Consider the following 17,041-nt stretch of genomic DNA (forward strand, 5'->3'; position numbering starts at 1 on the left):
TGGGCTTCAAAAGCTTGCTTGCACGCACTACGCGGGACAGGTAGTCACTCTAGCTAGAAAACTAACATGCATGCTTTTGAATGTTGGAGACAGCAAGGGAAAACACACATAAGCATGGGAGACCATGGAAACTCAACACAGGAAGGGCGGAGCTGAGATTCGAACCCTGTACCTCACAACTGTGATGCAGACCTAACCGCAAGACCTGCGTTCTGCCTGTAGTAAAAATCCACTTGTTGCTCAAAAAAAGAAACAAGACAAACTGCCATCAAATTTATTAAATGATGCACATAAACCACAAAATACAAAGAAATAATACTGTATATAAAATACACAATGAGAAAAATAGTAATAAATAAAATATATAGACAACTTACTAAGTCGACAATTGATGACCTGTTTTTGATTTGGTAGATGGGCATCTTCCAAGTCATGGCTGATGCAGAGAGCTGCCCCTTGTTGGTGAGTGATTTGCTGTTGGATGGGAACAGGCTGGACAGCTGCAACATATGTCGCTACCACGTTAGTCTCCTAAATATTGAAACTCGACAGTACCTTTCAATATCCCGACTCCGCATCCTCTCTAAGCTAACAATTGAAAGCACCCAATAACCAAGTTATTTCATCTTACATCTTGTAATCATTTTCATAAACGTGTGTTTTTTTTCCATTCGATATTGCAATCTTTACTGAACGGGTCAAGTACAGATGACCTGTCAGCCCGTTACTGTACTGACGGATGCCCATTTTCTTGATGCTTGACGGACTGCTGGAATGCCCACCTCTGTCTGTTGGTCCCAAAGTAGTGATGACGGAAGCATGATTAAAATAAAATTACCGATTGACGATTACAAATTTGGTTCGACTTTAAAAAATGATAGACTCTGATGAATGACTAGCAAAATGTTTTAACTTGCCCACCTCTGATTACATTAACACTATTAGTAACATACTGTATTAACAAACAAATAAGATGTATTTTTTTTTAAGACTCATTTGCTTACCTTAGGCAGCTGCTGTCGAAATGATGCAACCAAATGCTTGTCTCAAATCCGGATAAATACGGAGGGTTGGAGTCCGGCAAGGCATCCGTCCTTTAGAACAAAACAAAACAAAACTCTGCCAAAACTTCATTCAAAAATGGTCCCAATTCCCAAATAGGGGAAAAGCTGCGACGAACATATCAACTTCAAATACAAATATGTGCTCTATGTTGTACAAGAACAGGTGACAAACAAGTTCCAACTAAAATATCAGCAACAGTTTCCATTGATTTCAGAATTTATATGACTGATGTAAATTAGGATCGTTTTATTACGAGTTTGCAAACTGAACTACTACTTTATATATTCAAATATTTAAACAAGGTGGTTAAAAATTACTGTATCTGATTATGCATACTAAAAGTAGACTGCTCACAACTATGAAGTGAAATTGACAGATTAAAAAAAAAAAAAAAAGAAGTTATTTAAATGAATTCTAGTTATATTTGATACATGAGCGTAACCATCTATTCCATTTGTCCGTGTAGTACGTAAATCAGTTATTGCACTGATGTGTGGTGAGGTTGAGGCGAGGCACTGACTGCTAGAACATGACAGATTTCAAATACATTCAAGTTAGGCGGACTGAGTGAGTGGCAACGTAAGATGGTGCCGGTGGCTTCAATTCTCCAAACGCAGAGTAAGCGACATTGTTAGTCTATTTATATATAAGCCCATGGTTACGGCTCTGACATGGCCCAAAAAAATGGGGTGACTTAATCAATTATCCTATTCCAGTTTGTTTAACCAAAGGATGACGCCAACACTATAAATAATCCATCCAAAGAAAAAAAAAATTCACTCTAGATTCCGGCAATGTGTAACGTTTGTGATGGGCCACAATGTAGTATTGGGCCATTACTTAAAACCATACAGATATAATTGAATCAAATTATTATTACATACACACAACAAATTGATGGACAATCACTATTGAAATAAAATAGCTTTCTCCGCCCTTTTTATTTTATCTTGTTATTTTACAGAATTTCAAAAAGAACAAAAATATGCTTGCAACATCTCAACATGAATAAAAGTGATGAAAATTTGCAATTTTGGTACAAGATTTGTCATGTTTTTTTCATAGGCCATGTAAAAAGTTGAACGGACCTTGTACTTTAAGACAAATCAAAATGCTCTTTTGATTATTATTTTTTTTTTCAATTGACCTTGTCTGACAGTAATGTGATGTGACATTTGTTGAAGTTTGAACTTAACGAGCAAGCACAATGTACCACTATGAATCATTTCTCTTTTTCTTCTTGTCCTTCTTCTTCTTGTCCTTTTTCTTTTTCTTTTTGTGTGACTTTACTTTTGATTCATCTCCTTGGTCATCGCTGCTGTCGTGACTTTCATTTTCTTCCTTTGCATCTTTTTTGCTAACATTTTTAAACTTTCCAGTGGATGATGCTTCCTCCTTCACTTTAGCATGACTTTCATTGTTCTTATTTCGCTCCTCAACATTTGAGGATCCAACACAAACAGTTATGAGCATCTTCTCATTCCTCATCTCCTTGATCAAGTTACTTTCCTTTACAGGCCTGTGACTACTATGATCGCCATCTTCCTTTTTGATTCTGTGATCCCTCTCATGACACCTATCATTATGATTCCCGTGTTTCTTGTCGTCTCCTCTATCTGTATGACTGTCTCTTTGCTCGGACAATTTGGGATGGTGTTTGCTGCTGCTACTGCTACTACAGCTGGAGTGACCTCTAGTCGCTTCTGTATGTTTATTCACCATTGATTTCTGTCAAAAAAAAAAAAAAAAAGACAAGAAAAATGAAAATGTAATATTTCCAATAGAATATTACATTTGGTTAACAGATCAAAAACACTGAGGCATTTATATACATGGGGCAACGTGGCAACCAGTGTACAGTGTTCAATTTAACATTCACTTTTTTTCTTTAATGATTTGATGTAAATCTGACAAACAATATATATCAAACATTATTTGTCATGGAAAGGAAATACTCACGCGGCCAGTCTTACGATGACAGTGGATGGCTGCATGGTTTTCAGCAGTACTTAAATTTCCAATGAATTCCTCACATATCTGGCAGTAAAACCCAATCACTGGTACAAGAAAATTGAATCCTGCAAAAACAGTACATGGCTGAATTCATTTAATAATAATGGAACAATTTATATAATAAAGACCATACAAATTAAGACTACCTTCCTCTTTGAGCAATTCCCCCACTTCTTTCATCAAAACTTCAGTTTGAGCTATTTTTGCTCGTTTGGCTTTCTTCCTTTCACTTTCATCATCTGGCTAGAAAATACAATTGACAAGTTAAACCAACTAATATGCCGGGGGGTGGGGATAATTGGGATTATTTTATTTAAGTATTTTTCCAAGGATGGCCTCATATCTGTCAACAATTCACTACAGACAGGTCCCTAAATACAAGTATTGTGACATGTACCCTTGTGAGGTGCAAGCGATTCAGAAAATGGATGGATGGTAGTATTGTGACATGTTAACTGACCTTTATTTTAAGAGCACTTTAAAATCAATCGATACAATTCTCATCTTTTGGCTGTAAAGTCTACAACAATGTATTGAAGATGCACTTTAACATCAGACTTCGATTTTTATTACATCCAAATAAGGTGAACGGCGAAGGCTTGCTTAGTACTTTTTTTAAACTCAATTTTACTAATTATGAAATTACTGTATCGATGACAAAAAGACGCAGCCACATTTCTATTAATGTAATTTTTTTTTCATCATTTCTGTTAACAAGAATTTAAAAAATATATATTTTATTTTACATTTACAACAGATGTAAATTTTGTGTTTAACTCTGAGTTAACTATATTTGCGATTAAAAATTTTAATCGCCTGCCAACTCCCCCCACACACACATTAATATAAACTGTCTTTTTAATTCCTACGACGTTGACCTTATTTGTATGTAAATGCCTTCAAATTACAAATTAAAAGCTGACAGTCTGCATTTAAACCTCATGCTCCATTGTGGTGGTGTCTAGAGCCACTAAGATGAGAACTGTATGTATATCTTTCTAGATTTTGATGTTGGCCAAATCCACATTGCTTGAACAGAGAGAGACAGGAACCATGGGGATTGGGGCAAAGCGTTCTTCATGTGTCATCTACTTTGTTGACTTAAAACATGTGTCCAAATTCATATATGCACGGTTGTAAAAAATCATAAAAAATAAACAAAAAGAGCTGCTGCTTACGCATTTACTGTTTTACAAGTGACTAATGTTTAAGTTTATGTGCTCTTGTTTCATAATGTTCTGTCAGAAATTGTTTACCTTGCGTTTATCATAGGAGGACAGAGATGTCTCATCTGTTTCACATTTTTCCCGCTTCTCCTTGGTTGCTTAAAAAAGCAAAACGAAAATGTTATGAGATCCACATAAAACAATCATTGATCAATAAAAAGCATATCAGACAGCAGTTTCCAACAGATTTGGCCCACTGCAGACTGCAATCGGCTCGCCGGGGGCGCAGCAATCACACGGGGAGAAGCGGGGTTTTACTGAACCGAGGGTTTTACTTCTGCATTACAAACCTAACCAGCAAAACTCCTAATATTTCATAAAAAATTACATCGCCATAGTATCAAGAGTAACATTTAATCATCATATCTCTATAGTTTTTTGCTTTTTATTTTATTTTTATTATTATTTCTGGTGTAATAACCTTATTTATTGATTGATCTGTGGAGCGTTTTGAAGAGGACTGTGCACAGGAATGACCCTGAAATCTAGTAGGAAAATATTACCGCATCAAAAATGTTCCACACTGATAAGACTGCTACCTACAGTAAAAAGACAGAGCTGCAAAGGTGCTGCAATGCATGTATATTTATGCAACCAGATTATTGTAGATTTGAATGATTCCTTAAAATGATTTCAGCTTGTTTTATTCAATTGAGTTGCACCCGTTCCAGGTCACATTAAAGTAGGAAAAATTTGGCATGATTCATCTCCGTTTCATTTCTGTACATCACAAAAACTTGGCATTTGAACAGAGGTGTGTACACCGCTTATATCCACAACAATTAAAGTAACCATTCTTGCAAGCTTGACTTTTTTACTTTCCAATGTTATGCCATTCTTGTAAATACGTGAGTCTGGTAGTAAATAAATTCCCTGCCTGCTGAATCTTAATATTTGATGGAATACCCTCTCACCTTTGATGAGTGACTGTAGGGACTCCAAAGCATGCCGCACATTAGGGGTGTGAGACGATATCAATCCCAGGGAGGCTGCTGCGGAACTCGGAGATGGCTCAGAAGGTAACGGTTTCTCACTATTGTTGGTTTTGCCCAAATTGTTCAATATCTTTTTGATCTTCTCACATTCATTGTTGTCCAAATTGGCAAAGACTTGGCTTGAGGAGAGACCATCCAAAACACGGAAATTTGACTTATCATGGTTCTGCTGTTGACTGCCGAGATCACAAGTCTTCATTTCATCACACTTTGGTTGAACCAACTCGTTAGTCATGAGTGGTAGGGTTTTTTTTGGAGAGTTTTCATCACCATATAGGAACCACTCTTCATCTTCAACACGATCAGCTTTTGAAGCAGTCTGACTTTTTGGCTGAAGCCAAGAGAAGTCACTGCCAACTCTGTCATGAGGCAGGAGCATGCTGTCATTTTCCAAGGATGTGTCATGTTGTTGCTCATTGATACACTGCACTTTTTTGCTTTTATCTGAGGCCTGGAGAGAGTGGAAAAAACATTTTTTTTCTTAACAAACAGTGCACATTTAAATTTCTTTTACAGAATACCAGAGAAATCATTTTTTGATCATTAGGACATGCATAGACACTTTGTACATTTGAATCAGGGTTTCTGCAGGCACCATCAAATCTAATTTACTGTTTTTTAAACACATTTAATGCTGATCTGCTAATGTTTGTGTATATTAGGGGTGTAACAAAAACCGGTTTGAACATTTTTTGATTTAAAAGATGCAAGTGCATCAAATCCAATCCAATCGTACTGTTCCTATTTGAAATTTCATCGAGATAGGTATGGAATTAACTTTTATTGGAGAGATATATCTTAGAATACATATTCTGCACATTTGTGCATGAATGGCCAGTTATTTGGACATTGGTTTGATTGGGTGTAACAAATAAAAAAATGACTCATAATTTGCAGACTCAGATCAGATAGTGTGGCTATAACCGGCGTTTTGTTTACATGGTAACTTTAGCGCTAGTCCACTTTCACAGATGTGTGCATACAGAGTGCAGCTTTTTACGACAAAAATGTTGTTGTTTTTTTGCGCACAATCGCTTCTCTTCCACCAAAAACCATTCGAAAGTAAAGCTTAAACACACTGACAAAGCAAGTAAACATTATCTGTATGTCCGTTATTCGTTGAACATTGTTTACACGCTCAAACTACCTATCAAACTATCCGTAACAAGATCGCGGCTGCATGTTATCCAAATGTAGCAGTGCTAAAGCCTGGTTCACACTGTAGGATGATTAGCCAGATTTTAGCTCCAAACCTCCCATCCGGACAAGCGTAAGGACACTCCGATATCCAAAAGATGAAGCCTATTCCTGCCACGTCAGGTGTGTGAAGACCGATCTCGGGTGTTCGGAAGGAGTTTTGGCCGCTCCAACTCAAATCGGGGATATTTCAACATTTTGGATTCTTTTGGTTTTGGCCCTACATCTCATTGTGTGTGGTGTGCCCCAAGGACAAACAAGTATGCAGCCTGTTGACAGTGACGTGCAGGCGGTGCAGCCAATCAGAAAGTGAGGTGACGAGGCAGCGACTCCAAATTCAAAACAGAACAACAGAACAGCAACAGAACTGTGCTGGTACAGTTTACGCTCCTTTAAACAACGCCTTTTCTTTTTATATCAGTTTTTTTCTGCTAAAAACATCACTAAGTATCGCCACTAGTCCACCATGTTCGTTTACTCTGAAGTCACGTTTAATCTCGAGAAGTTTTGTGACATTTCTAGTCTAAACTGAAAATATTCATAAATGAAATGCCTACAACTGCTTTATATGATCATATTTTATTGGTAAATAAAACCTTTGCTTCAGGTCACTGGCATATCTGCAAAAAAGAAGTGTTTAAAATGACTTGTTCTCTTTGATGATGCAATGTTAACAGTTGAACAAACATGCTGTTTTTGGGGTCCCCTGAAAAGTGACTATTTTGGAGGTACAAGGTTTTTGGTCCAACACCAGTGACATCTTGCAACTTTAATATTATATCTTTATCCACAAGCTATAAATAAATGTAGGAATGACATTTTCTACCTGAACAGATAGGATTGCCTCTTTGAGTGAGGGCAGCTGGTTTTCCAGTTCTGTGTTTTTCATGACCGTCTTAAGTCCTTCGAACAAACTACTGCTTCTGAGAAGAGTATTACAACTAGCACCGGTGTCACCAAAGTGGCTGGAGCTCCTTTCCTGCGTTCTGCTTTTAGCATGGCCTTTGTCCAGGCTGCTACTTCGGGACGATGACCTCCTTGGCCGACTTTTGCTACGTGCACGGCTCTCCCTGGTCCTGCTTCGACTGCGAGCTCTGCTTTTGCTCCTTGCTCGACTTTTTGCACGAAAGCGACTTTTGCTCCTTCCTCTACTTCTGCTTCGGCTTCGCGCATGGCTACGCCCGCGGCTTTTGGCTCGAGATTTTCCACGGCTCCGGTCAGGACTCCTGCTCTGACTTTTGCTACTGGTCGAACACTTCTGGAAAACATGGTCTGACTTGACAGCCTCCTTCAGGATACTGGCTGACTTTAATGCATCAGCCAGATTGTATGCCATGTTTCCTCTGAGATAGTCTGGGAAAGGCTTATTTGCTGCTATACATCTCAGGAATTCTTCTCCAGCACTGTCACTGAAAAATGTAATAAATCAGCATATGTATCAAGAAATATATAAAAAAAAATCCATCTTTCACACTCATTTACATGTATGATTACATACCTGTTGTCTGGTGTATTTTTGGCAGGTGTTGGATTCCAATGGGAGACAGGAAGGTGTGATGGTGGTGGCTGAGAGGCAAGCTGCTGGCTGCCTCCCAGGGTAATCACTGTACTACGGTCTATGGAGAACGAGCTACAGTGGGGCTGAGAGCATTCAGAATTTATGTTAACAGTACTTTACAGGAAAGAATGGTGACATTTCAGACATGTATATACTATTTAAGCTAACAAGCAAACAGTGGTACCTTGAAATAGGAGTGCCCCCAACTTACGTGTTTGTTGAGATCGGAGCCGTGGCTTGGTCAATTTGTTTACTTTGAGTTGCGAGAATTTGACTTGTGAGCCAGATGCAGCTACTCCTCCACATTACAACAAAGCTGCAACAAATTAATGATTTTCCCAAAGGTGCGTATTCCTTCAATATTGACGCCCATTTTGTTGTTGATTAACGTTTGATGAGAAACATTAAAAAACTGACGGACTACGCATTATCGGAAGTGGGTTTTCGTTCGTCAATGTAAACATCAATTAAACGAGGTCAGTAATAACAAATCTAATGGAATGCCCATTTTGCTGAAAAATGACAGAAACATTGATGAATGCCCACATCGCATTATTACCACATTATTTGGTGGATGGTGGATGACTGTACTGAGAAACATTTGTTTTTAAAAAGTGAGTAAATTAGGAATAGCAACAGTTGATTAGTACTTTAATGAAACTTTTCCACTGTACAGTGACTGCTCAGGTCTACTTGCTTGGCGTTGGTTTTCCACTTCAAATACAACCTCAATAATAATTCCAAGTAACTGCAAAAAACGATACAGCAACTCAACACATCAAAAGACTTTCATTTGAGAGGAAAGCGAGGGCAGAAAGAAAATGGACCACTCAAGTAAAGTGGAAATTGTTAAGTAAAACGTGTTTATCATTGTCATTTCTAGCTGTACGTCATCCTCAAGCGTTAGAATGGCACCACAATGGTGAATCTGCTCCACCTAATAAAGTTCAGCAGTTTCCTTCACGCATAGTATCCTTTCCACATCCTGGGAACCTCTGCTGATGAGGTAGTAAAAATACAGACCTGCTGAAGTCTATTTGGCACCATGTAGAGTTTGTGCCAAACTGTGCTGGTATCTTTAACTGGGAAAAGTTTCATGCATTTAGAACTTGACACAACGTTCTGTGTGCTTGACTGATGTATGCCTGGGAGAATGACATTAAAGTTGGATTGTTTCTTTGGACAGCCATACAGTAGAAGGAGCAAACACTTCTCATATTATCATCTTTCTAAAGTCGAGTATAATTATGGAATTACAATAAGCATTTATTGCACCTGAAAGCCAATGCGATGTCATCCCTCACCGTGTCTAATCCAATTATTCAAGAAAATTCAAGTAAAAAAAAAAAAAAGATACTTTATGTTGCACTGAGAAATTTTGATATAGTTCCGACTTAATGCTTCATTTTTTAATGACGTATTACTACTGTCCTGTACAAAACCCGGTCAACTTGAAAAACTGGTAGACACGAACCAAATGTATGTACTGTAATATTGGGTCACCACAGTAGATGAATTTCACACGTATAAAATATTGACACTCTCTTTAAAGCGTACGTGCTGATGTTTCGCCTAGGTCCTTTAACAATTATTTCAAACCGCACAGTCCCACAGCCCCCTCCAAGCATGAGCATGTTGTTTGAGTACGTACATTGATATAATCAGGTCCTGGAGGTCTTTGTTGAAATTGGTTGTGCAGCAGCGCAGACGACGAAAATGGTCCGGCCGGTCCTGGAGGTAAATGTCCAGGAGAAGGCCCACAAGGAGCGCCAACGTTGAACAGACGGCCGCGACATGGTGGAACACCGAAAGATGGCGGACCGCACGGATGTTGACCGGGCCGGTACATTACTTGTGTTATGATGAAGCAATAACGACAAGTCGGATAAATTCAAGTGGAATACATAATAGTTTACAACCGAATCAATTGCGATGATGTGAAGGCGTTGAGCAGAAGAATGCACTTTGCCAGGCTCTTCTTCTATAAACAGGAAAACAAATAACGCACAACGCCCCCTACTGAATAGGAGCGTCATGCTTTTTTTTTTCTCTCTTTTTCTTTTTTTTCCTCTTCAATTTGCACTTATCAAGAAATACAATCAAACGGACAAAAATAGAGGAACATGACGGGGCATATCCAGACTAAATACAGAGGGCAATTATAGCAAGAGCAATTAAAACAACAACAACAACAACAACAACAACAACAACAACAAAACATTTCACAGGCATAATTTTTCAGTAAATGAAGCCACTCTTGTTGTCGTCTTGGTGTTAATAATGGTATAAGTATGAGATTTCAACTAATTTTCCCAATGAGCAAAAATTATTTTGTTTTAAAGAAATGACATTTGTGCATTGCTTGCCCAGCAAAATAATATTGTCAATGTGTTTGTGATAATAACAAAATGTTACAACAGATAGCACAAACTTTAGTTGGTCATCAAGAAGGATGCACAAAAGAAACAACTATTTCGGTTGTACGTACTAAACGGGGGAACCCCCCCCCAAACAAAACAGGAATAGGGGTCTACTTTACAGTACAGTCCTGTAATCATTTGCACTGGTGGTTTATTTTGGCAGAATCCTTACACTAGTGGGCGATATTCTGCTGGTTCCACACGTTGCTGTGCAGAAATAAGTCCAGCGAAGAAGTGAATCGCCGTCAGTCCAACAGGCAGCCACAGTGGTGTGTGTTTGACGTTTCGTGAATTTTGAGCGTACACAACAATTATTACTATGGAGAATGATATCGTAGTTTCTCTTGAGGATTTAGGGTAAGTGAAAGGGGGGCGGGGTGGGGGTTTAATAATTTTGTTAAACAATGCACTGTACAGTTGGAATTTCAATGGCTAACCATGCCAGTGTCTGTTGAGCAATGTGACGTGGTATGCTTCAGCGAAACAACTGACCCGGTGTGAAAGCTAACATGAGTCAGACAGTCGTTTTAACCTACGTCTATTGATTGCTCATTAACGTAGCAACAGCTGTTCGAAAAACAAAACAAAACCGTTGGTCAGTGTTCTCAGCAACACTTGTCCATGTTTAAATGAAACTGCTGAACTGCTGTGATCAGATGCAACTCCTCTTTAAACCCCACAATCGCTTGAAAGTCGTCATTTGTTTAAATTTCGTCACCATATATGCGGCCATTCCGAAATGTTAGTCAAATTTGACACCGGGTCTTGGTTAGGGGCTTTCAGCTTAGCTACACGTTATCTGATTAATAAAACTGATGAGGAAAAATAGTCTTGTGGCTTGAACAGAATTTTAATGTGTGGCTATGTCATTGAAGGTATCAAGGCCCACTGTTGGAGGACGGAGCACTGGAGTCAGCTGTGACTGGTGGGGCTGCTTCGCCGGAGTTTACAAAGCTCTGTGCTTGGATTGTATCAGAGCTCAAACTTTACAGTAAACTCGAAGAGAATGTCCATGCCACGAACTGTAAGATTTAAAATATGTTTCTTCCTAAATAGCTACACTTTATAAATGCTGCGAATGCCCAAATCAAATCCATCACAATTATTGCAAAGTCCATTGACAATGATTTAAAATTAAATTGCATTTTCATTTTGTAATATAAGGGCAGCCAAGTGATTTAAGTGGCAATTCTTTCTCTCAGTTTTGATTTTTGGGTTCCATTCTTATTTGGATATGTTCAAACAAAAAGTGTTTGTCCTGATTTGTTGAACATATCTTGAGGTAAATTCCATGAAATAGAAGTAGGAATTCTGAACTTTTGTCTCATAATCATCTTGTCATATGAAACGCCTTCAGTATACCTGTACAACACAAGCAAAAGAAGTAATGGAACGGATGGGACTGTATGTGTGTGTACTGTAAAGGCACACATACGTTCACGTTGTTAATTTCACAAGGACGGGAATACAGGGTGGCTGCTCTCTTACTTTTTGCAGGTCCAAGTGAGGCGGAGAGCTTCCAGCTGGAGATGAGCGGTCTGTTGGCAGAAGTCGCTTGTCCTTACTCTGTCCTCACAAGTGGGGCTGTCAACCAAAGGCTTCTCAACAAGAATGACTGTCTGCTACTGCTCTGTATGAATTTACTATTTGCAACTTCTTGTTATCATACAACATGCTTTAAGTCTCTACAGATAGATTTAAACTGCATGGTTTAAGTGACAGTTTTTATTATTATTATTATTATTATTATTATTATTTTGCTGCCGATTGGTATAATTCTGATGCAGAGCGAACAAAAAAAGGTTAGAGGAGACTGAGGTCTAGCATTTATTTAATTTGTGACTTTCTACTCGAGCACTATCTGAGCAAGCAAGGTATACAAATTCATATATGATTGAAATAATGACAAAGTGTGATTTTTCATCTCAGCCTTTCTGGTATCCGAGCTTGAGGCTTCGAGGATGATTCTGGTGAACAGACCCCAGAAGAAAGGCCAGGAGTCTGGTAGCCCTGCCTTCCAGGAACTAAAGGGCATCTGCATGGCACTGGGCATGTCCAAGCCTCCAGCCAACATTGCCATGTTCCAGTTCTTTAGTGGCATTGAGAAGAAGGTCAGTTTGATAAAGTAGAATATACACACACTTGTAATGTTACAGCAGCAATAAGGATTTATTCAGGTAAACCTAATGGATAAGAAAGATGCATTGTTGACAAACTGACCAAAAAAAAAAAGTTGACAGGTAAGATGCTACTCTTTCTCCCCCATATACGTCCCGCTTTTATGACATCACATTCGCTCTTCGTTGATTGGATCACTGTCTGTTTAGCAAAGTTTGCCCTGCCTCAGAAATGCTCTTGATGCTGACAGTGACCAGACTGATCCGCTGTTTACAGCGATGAGTCTGGTTTCCAGGCTAATTCTGAACACAGCCACATCCCCATTTATAAGCGGGGTGCAGACTCACACAACCACTCATTCAGACTGGCAGCCCAAATCCTATTTTTAGCCCATCCAGATTGAAAATGGATGGCTCTTTTGTAGTCTGAACAGTCACAAAGCACATGAAATCCGATTTTTGCGGGACGGATTGAAATCACATGCGGGAGATAGTTTCATATCCGATTTGGACAGGATGCGTCTCAGTCTGATCAGCTCGAAACACTCAGAATGGATTTGACTGTCCGTGATGTCACTCTACGCGTGCAAAAACCAATGCGCCCGCGCTGTCAATATGCAATCGGCTCACTGCCCGGCTGGTTTCTCGCATGCTCGGCTATCAAACGCCTTGACGGCTCCACCTTCACGCCGATTTCCCCTTATGCTCACTTAGAAATACAGTGACAGTACAGGGTATCTTGGGCTGATATTCTCATGCATATGGAAATTGAAAATTTGTTGTCGACGTAAAAAGTTGTCAACGTATTGGAGGCAGTACTATTGTGAACTCACAAGTTATGCTGCCCTGGCTTGAATATTAGTAGCCCACTGTGAGATGATGATGATGATGATGATTATTATTTTTATTATTTTTACCTTGATTGAAAATGCTAACATTGTATCTTACCGCTCTTTTGGTCATATCAATCTAAATCGGGTGTCAATTTAATTTGCGTCATGGGCCTCAGAGGGCTGTTTTGACTGTGAACCCATACCATAAAAATGTATGATTACCTCATGCTACATACTGTGTACAGTTGTACACAATAAATTGATAGCTATTAGCTAGTTCTGAAAACAGAAGTCAGTAAAAAAAAAAAATCTTCAACTGTTACTCAAATTATTTTATAAGGGCGATTGTTTAAAAAAAAAAAAAAAAAAAAAAGCTTGCAAATGCAAGATAATAATGTGATGTGATCTAAATACTCGTAATGTACAAGTTATTGTTGTTGCAGTATGGTGTAAGATTTTAAAACAGCAGTTTTGTGTATTTTCTCACACTGTTTTATCTGTCACCATGTATGGTAGCTGAAAGAAGCCACAAGTAGAGTACCACCAAATCATATAGGAGAGCCTTTGTTGAAGAAACCCTTTGGACCTGTGCACATGGTAAACTAGGAAGGATTACAGTTTGGGGAAAAATATGTTGTTAAGATGCCTTTTTTCTTCCTTCGACAGGAAAAAATAGAAGCCATCAATCAAGCACTTGTAAATGAGTATGAAGTGAGAAGGAAGATGTTGTTAAAACGTCTAGATGTGACAGTGCAGTCTTTTGGTTGGTCAGAAAGAGCCAAGGTATGCAGCACCTCGTTTCAGAAGAAAGAACAACATCCTGTGTTTGGTCTAACCTTTCTCTTATAAAGGTAAATAATGTTTTGTTTTGTTTTTCCCACGACAGACGCATGCTGGGAATTTGGCTCATGTTTATCAGCCACTACGTTCCGCCCTTGGCACCAAAAGCAAAATTTCTGTAGCACACCTTCTTGCAGCCCGACAAGACTTCTCAAAAATCCTTCGCACAAGCAGTGGAAGGTCGAGAGAGAAGACTGCTTGTGCCATTAATAAGGTGAGTCAATCAGTTTAAAAGAAACTTAGACAAGTCTGCTGTCCCGAGGAAGTAAATTGCCATTTTCTTCATAAAAATGCCACCAAGATCTGAAAAAACAACAACTCTATAACACCTTTTACTTAAAGAGGAAAAATCAGTTAAAGGTTGAGGTACACCAAATAAAGAAGCAATTGCATCCATGCAAGGTATATCACAATTATGCTGTATAATTTAAATTATTTATGTGCATTCTGCTTCCAGGGCATAATAAGTTCAGTAGTTAACAGTACAGGTACTCATAAAAAACAAAAACAACCCCCCCCCCCCCCCCGTAATTCTATTCAAAAAGTCTGTCATAGATTATAGATTCAGGGCCAACAAATTAAGTGATTTCAAGTATTTGATTATTTTTTATTTTTTTCATCATTTGGGCTTCCAGCTTATAAAACCCATGATAACAGGATGTCAAAACATTTGAATAATGTGAAGAAATCACCATGCATACTTCCCTGTGTTTTGCATGGAAAAAACAAAATGGTTGGATGGATGGTATTTTCATAAAGACATGTCAATTTTCAATAGTTGGTTGGATTCCCTTTGCCTTTGCATCACTGCCTCGATGCGCCGTGGCATTGTCAGGCTTTCTTGATGCTTGCTGCCAGCTCATGTTTTGGGGTTTGGTGGCGCTCATTTTCCTCTTGATAGTGCTGTATTGTGGCCCTTGTTTTCCTCTTGTAATACAGTACTATCAAGAGGAAAATGAGGGTCACCAGCCCAAAAATCCCCAACAAAACACAGAGCTGGCAGCAAGCCTGGGCTTCCAGGACCCTCAGGCAACGCCGAAGCAGTGATTAAGGCAAAGGGAATCCAACCAACTATTGAAGAGTGACATATCGTTTTGAAAATACCATCCATCCACCTTGTTTTTCCCATGCAAAACACTGGGAAGTGTGCTTGTTTTCATAGGTTTTATGAACTGGAAGCCCAAATAATGTAAAAAATAAACAAATATTTGTAATCACTGAAGTTGTGGGCCCTGGATCTATAATCTATGAAAGTTTAAATTTTTGAATTCATTTCTTTTGGCATCAAACTTGATGCATCAGCACCATCTAGTGGATGTAGACATGCAATTGTTGGTTGGGAAAAAGTGGCAACACAATGGTGGAATGGGCTCATTGCACAGGAACATCTGGTTGAAGGAGAAATGTGATCAAGCTTTTTATCAAACAAATGTCTACATTTTTTTGTGTTCTGTTAAAGTGGGAGAAAAACTTTGGGGTCAGTGCTGAACATTCCATTTCATGTTTTTTTTTTTTTTTTCTTTTTCTTTCTTTTTTTCTTTTTCTTCCCCCTAGGTTTTAATGGGTCGAGTGCCAGATAGAGGAGGCCGTCCCTGTGAGATTGAGCCTCCTCCCCCAGAAATGCCCTCATGGCAAAAGCGGCAGGATACCCCCCAAGGTAGTGGACACTATAGTGGCGGAGGTGGTCATGGAGGTAGTAGCAGGGGTGGTTACGATCATCATTATTCCCAAGGCAGCCGGGGGGGCTATGAGAGGGGTGGAGGAGAAAGAGGCGGTAGGGGAGGAGGCGGCGGCAGAGGCGGAAGGGTGCAAGGAGGCTGGGGGGAGGGTGGTGGTGGGGGGAGAGGTGGTTACAACAAGGGCCAGTATCAAGATTTTGGTGGTCATCAGGGGGAAGGCGGAACGAGAGGTGCCTATAGAGGAGGTGGCGGCAACCAAGGAGGCCACCAGGAGTCCAGACACCATTCAAGTTACAATGACAATTACCACCAGAATGGAAACTGGCATCAAGAGAGGGGCGGTGGTAGAGGAGGCAGGGGAAGAGGAGGTCGAGGAGGGGGCTGGGGAGGGAGAGGCGGCCAGAATTTTAATCAAGGAGGACAGTTTGAACAGTTTTTTCAACATGGCGGCCAAAACTACAACCAAGCTGGCTTTAATCAAAGCCGCCACTACACTAGTTGAAGATAGTAAGTAGTATGACAGCGCAGTCCACAATCGCTTAAACAACAAGTTGAAAAGGCCTTATCAATCACACATTTTCAGCATGTTTGAACAGACTGGTCACCAGTAAGTAATATGTGGGTACTTTATTCTATAAATATACATGTGAATGTTTACATATAAAGTGTACAGTTTTTTTTTTTTTTGTCTCCCTCCACAATGACGGTTAAAAAACAATGTTTGTCAGCTTAATTTGAAAACAATTGCCCCCGACCCCTTTCATAACACTTCACTGCTGAGTGTGATCTGCAAGTGCTTGCAAGGTATTATACAAAGGTCAAATATTTTATTTCACATGCTCACTTGATATTTTATTTTTATGGCCAGGGTTTATTCTGTTAATAAACGCAAATATAAGTTATTAGAAATGGGTCAAATTGTGTTGCCCTTAGATTGTGAGCCTACAAATGTGGATACTGGACTGCATGAATATGTGACCGAGCAATAAAATGATCAAAACAGACAAATATTCTTTTTGTGTCTGATGTATCTGATAAATAAATGATACTTGGGCTCTATAGAAATAGGAGTAGCTTGGTACGGGAAATTCATGAAAT

The 17,041-nt window shown here is 39.2% G+C and overlaps 2 protein-coding genes across 3 annotated transcripts; one reads left to right on the forward strand and one right to left on the reverse strand.

The window, feature by feature from the left end:
* Positions 1-260: 260 nt before the first annotated feature.
* LOC144001149 (uncharacterized) lies at positions 261-10,053 on the reverse strand. 2 transcript variants are annotated; one of them, XM_077495212.1, is made up of 8 exons: positions 9,706-10,053; positions 7,995-8,137; positions 7,323-7,905; positions 5,219-5,750; positions 4,335-4,402; positions 3,225-3,321; positions 3,025-3,143; positions 261-2,793 (listed from the first exon to the last, which is right to left on the reverse strand). In XM_077495212.1, the coding sequence occupies exons 1-8, from the start codon at positions 9,901-9,903 to the stop codon at positions 2,281-2,283; spliced, it is 2,253 nt and encodes a 750-aa protein (XP_077351338.1). In that variant the 5' UTR covers positions 9,904-10,053; the 3' UTR covers positions 261-2,280. The 2 variants fall into 2 exon arrangements, with proteins under 2 accessions (XP_077351338.1, XP_077351339.1); XM_077495213.1 differs by lacking the exons at positions 7,323-7,905; positions 7,995-8,137.
* Positions 10,054-10,671: 618 nt separating this feature from the next.
* Positions 10,672-16,951, forward strand: fam98a (family with sequence similarity 98 member A). The gene is made up of 8 exons (XM_077496118.1): positions 10,672-10,831; positions 11,350-11,498; positions 11,972-12,106; positions 12,404-12,585; positions 13,941-14,021; positions 14,091-14,207; positions 14,311-14,478; positions 15,819-16,951. Exons 1-8 carry the CDS (start codon positions 10,794-10,796, stop codon positions 16,443-16,445), a joined length of 1,497 nt encoding a protein of 498 aa, XP_077352244.1. The 5' UTR covers positions 10,672-10,793; the 3' UTR covers positions 16,446-16,951.
* Positions 16,952-17,041: the final 90 nt, after the last annotated feature.

This window comes from Festucalex cinctus, chromosome 14, assembly GCF_051991245.1.
Source record: "Festucalex cinctus isolate MCC-2025b chromosome 14, RoL_Fcin_1.0, whole genome shotgun sequence".
NCBI classification, from domain to species: Eukaryota; Metazoa; Chordata; class Actinopteri; order Syngnathiformes; family Syngnathidae; genus Festucalex; species Festucalex cinctus.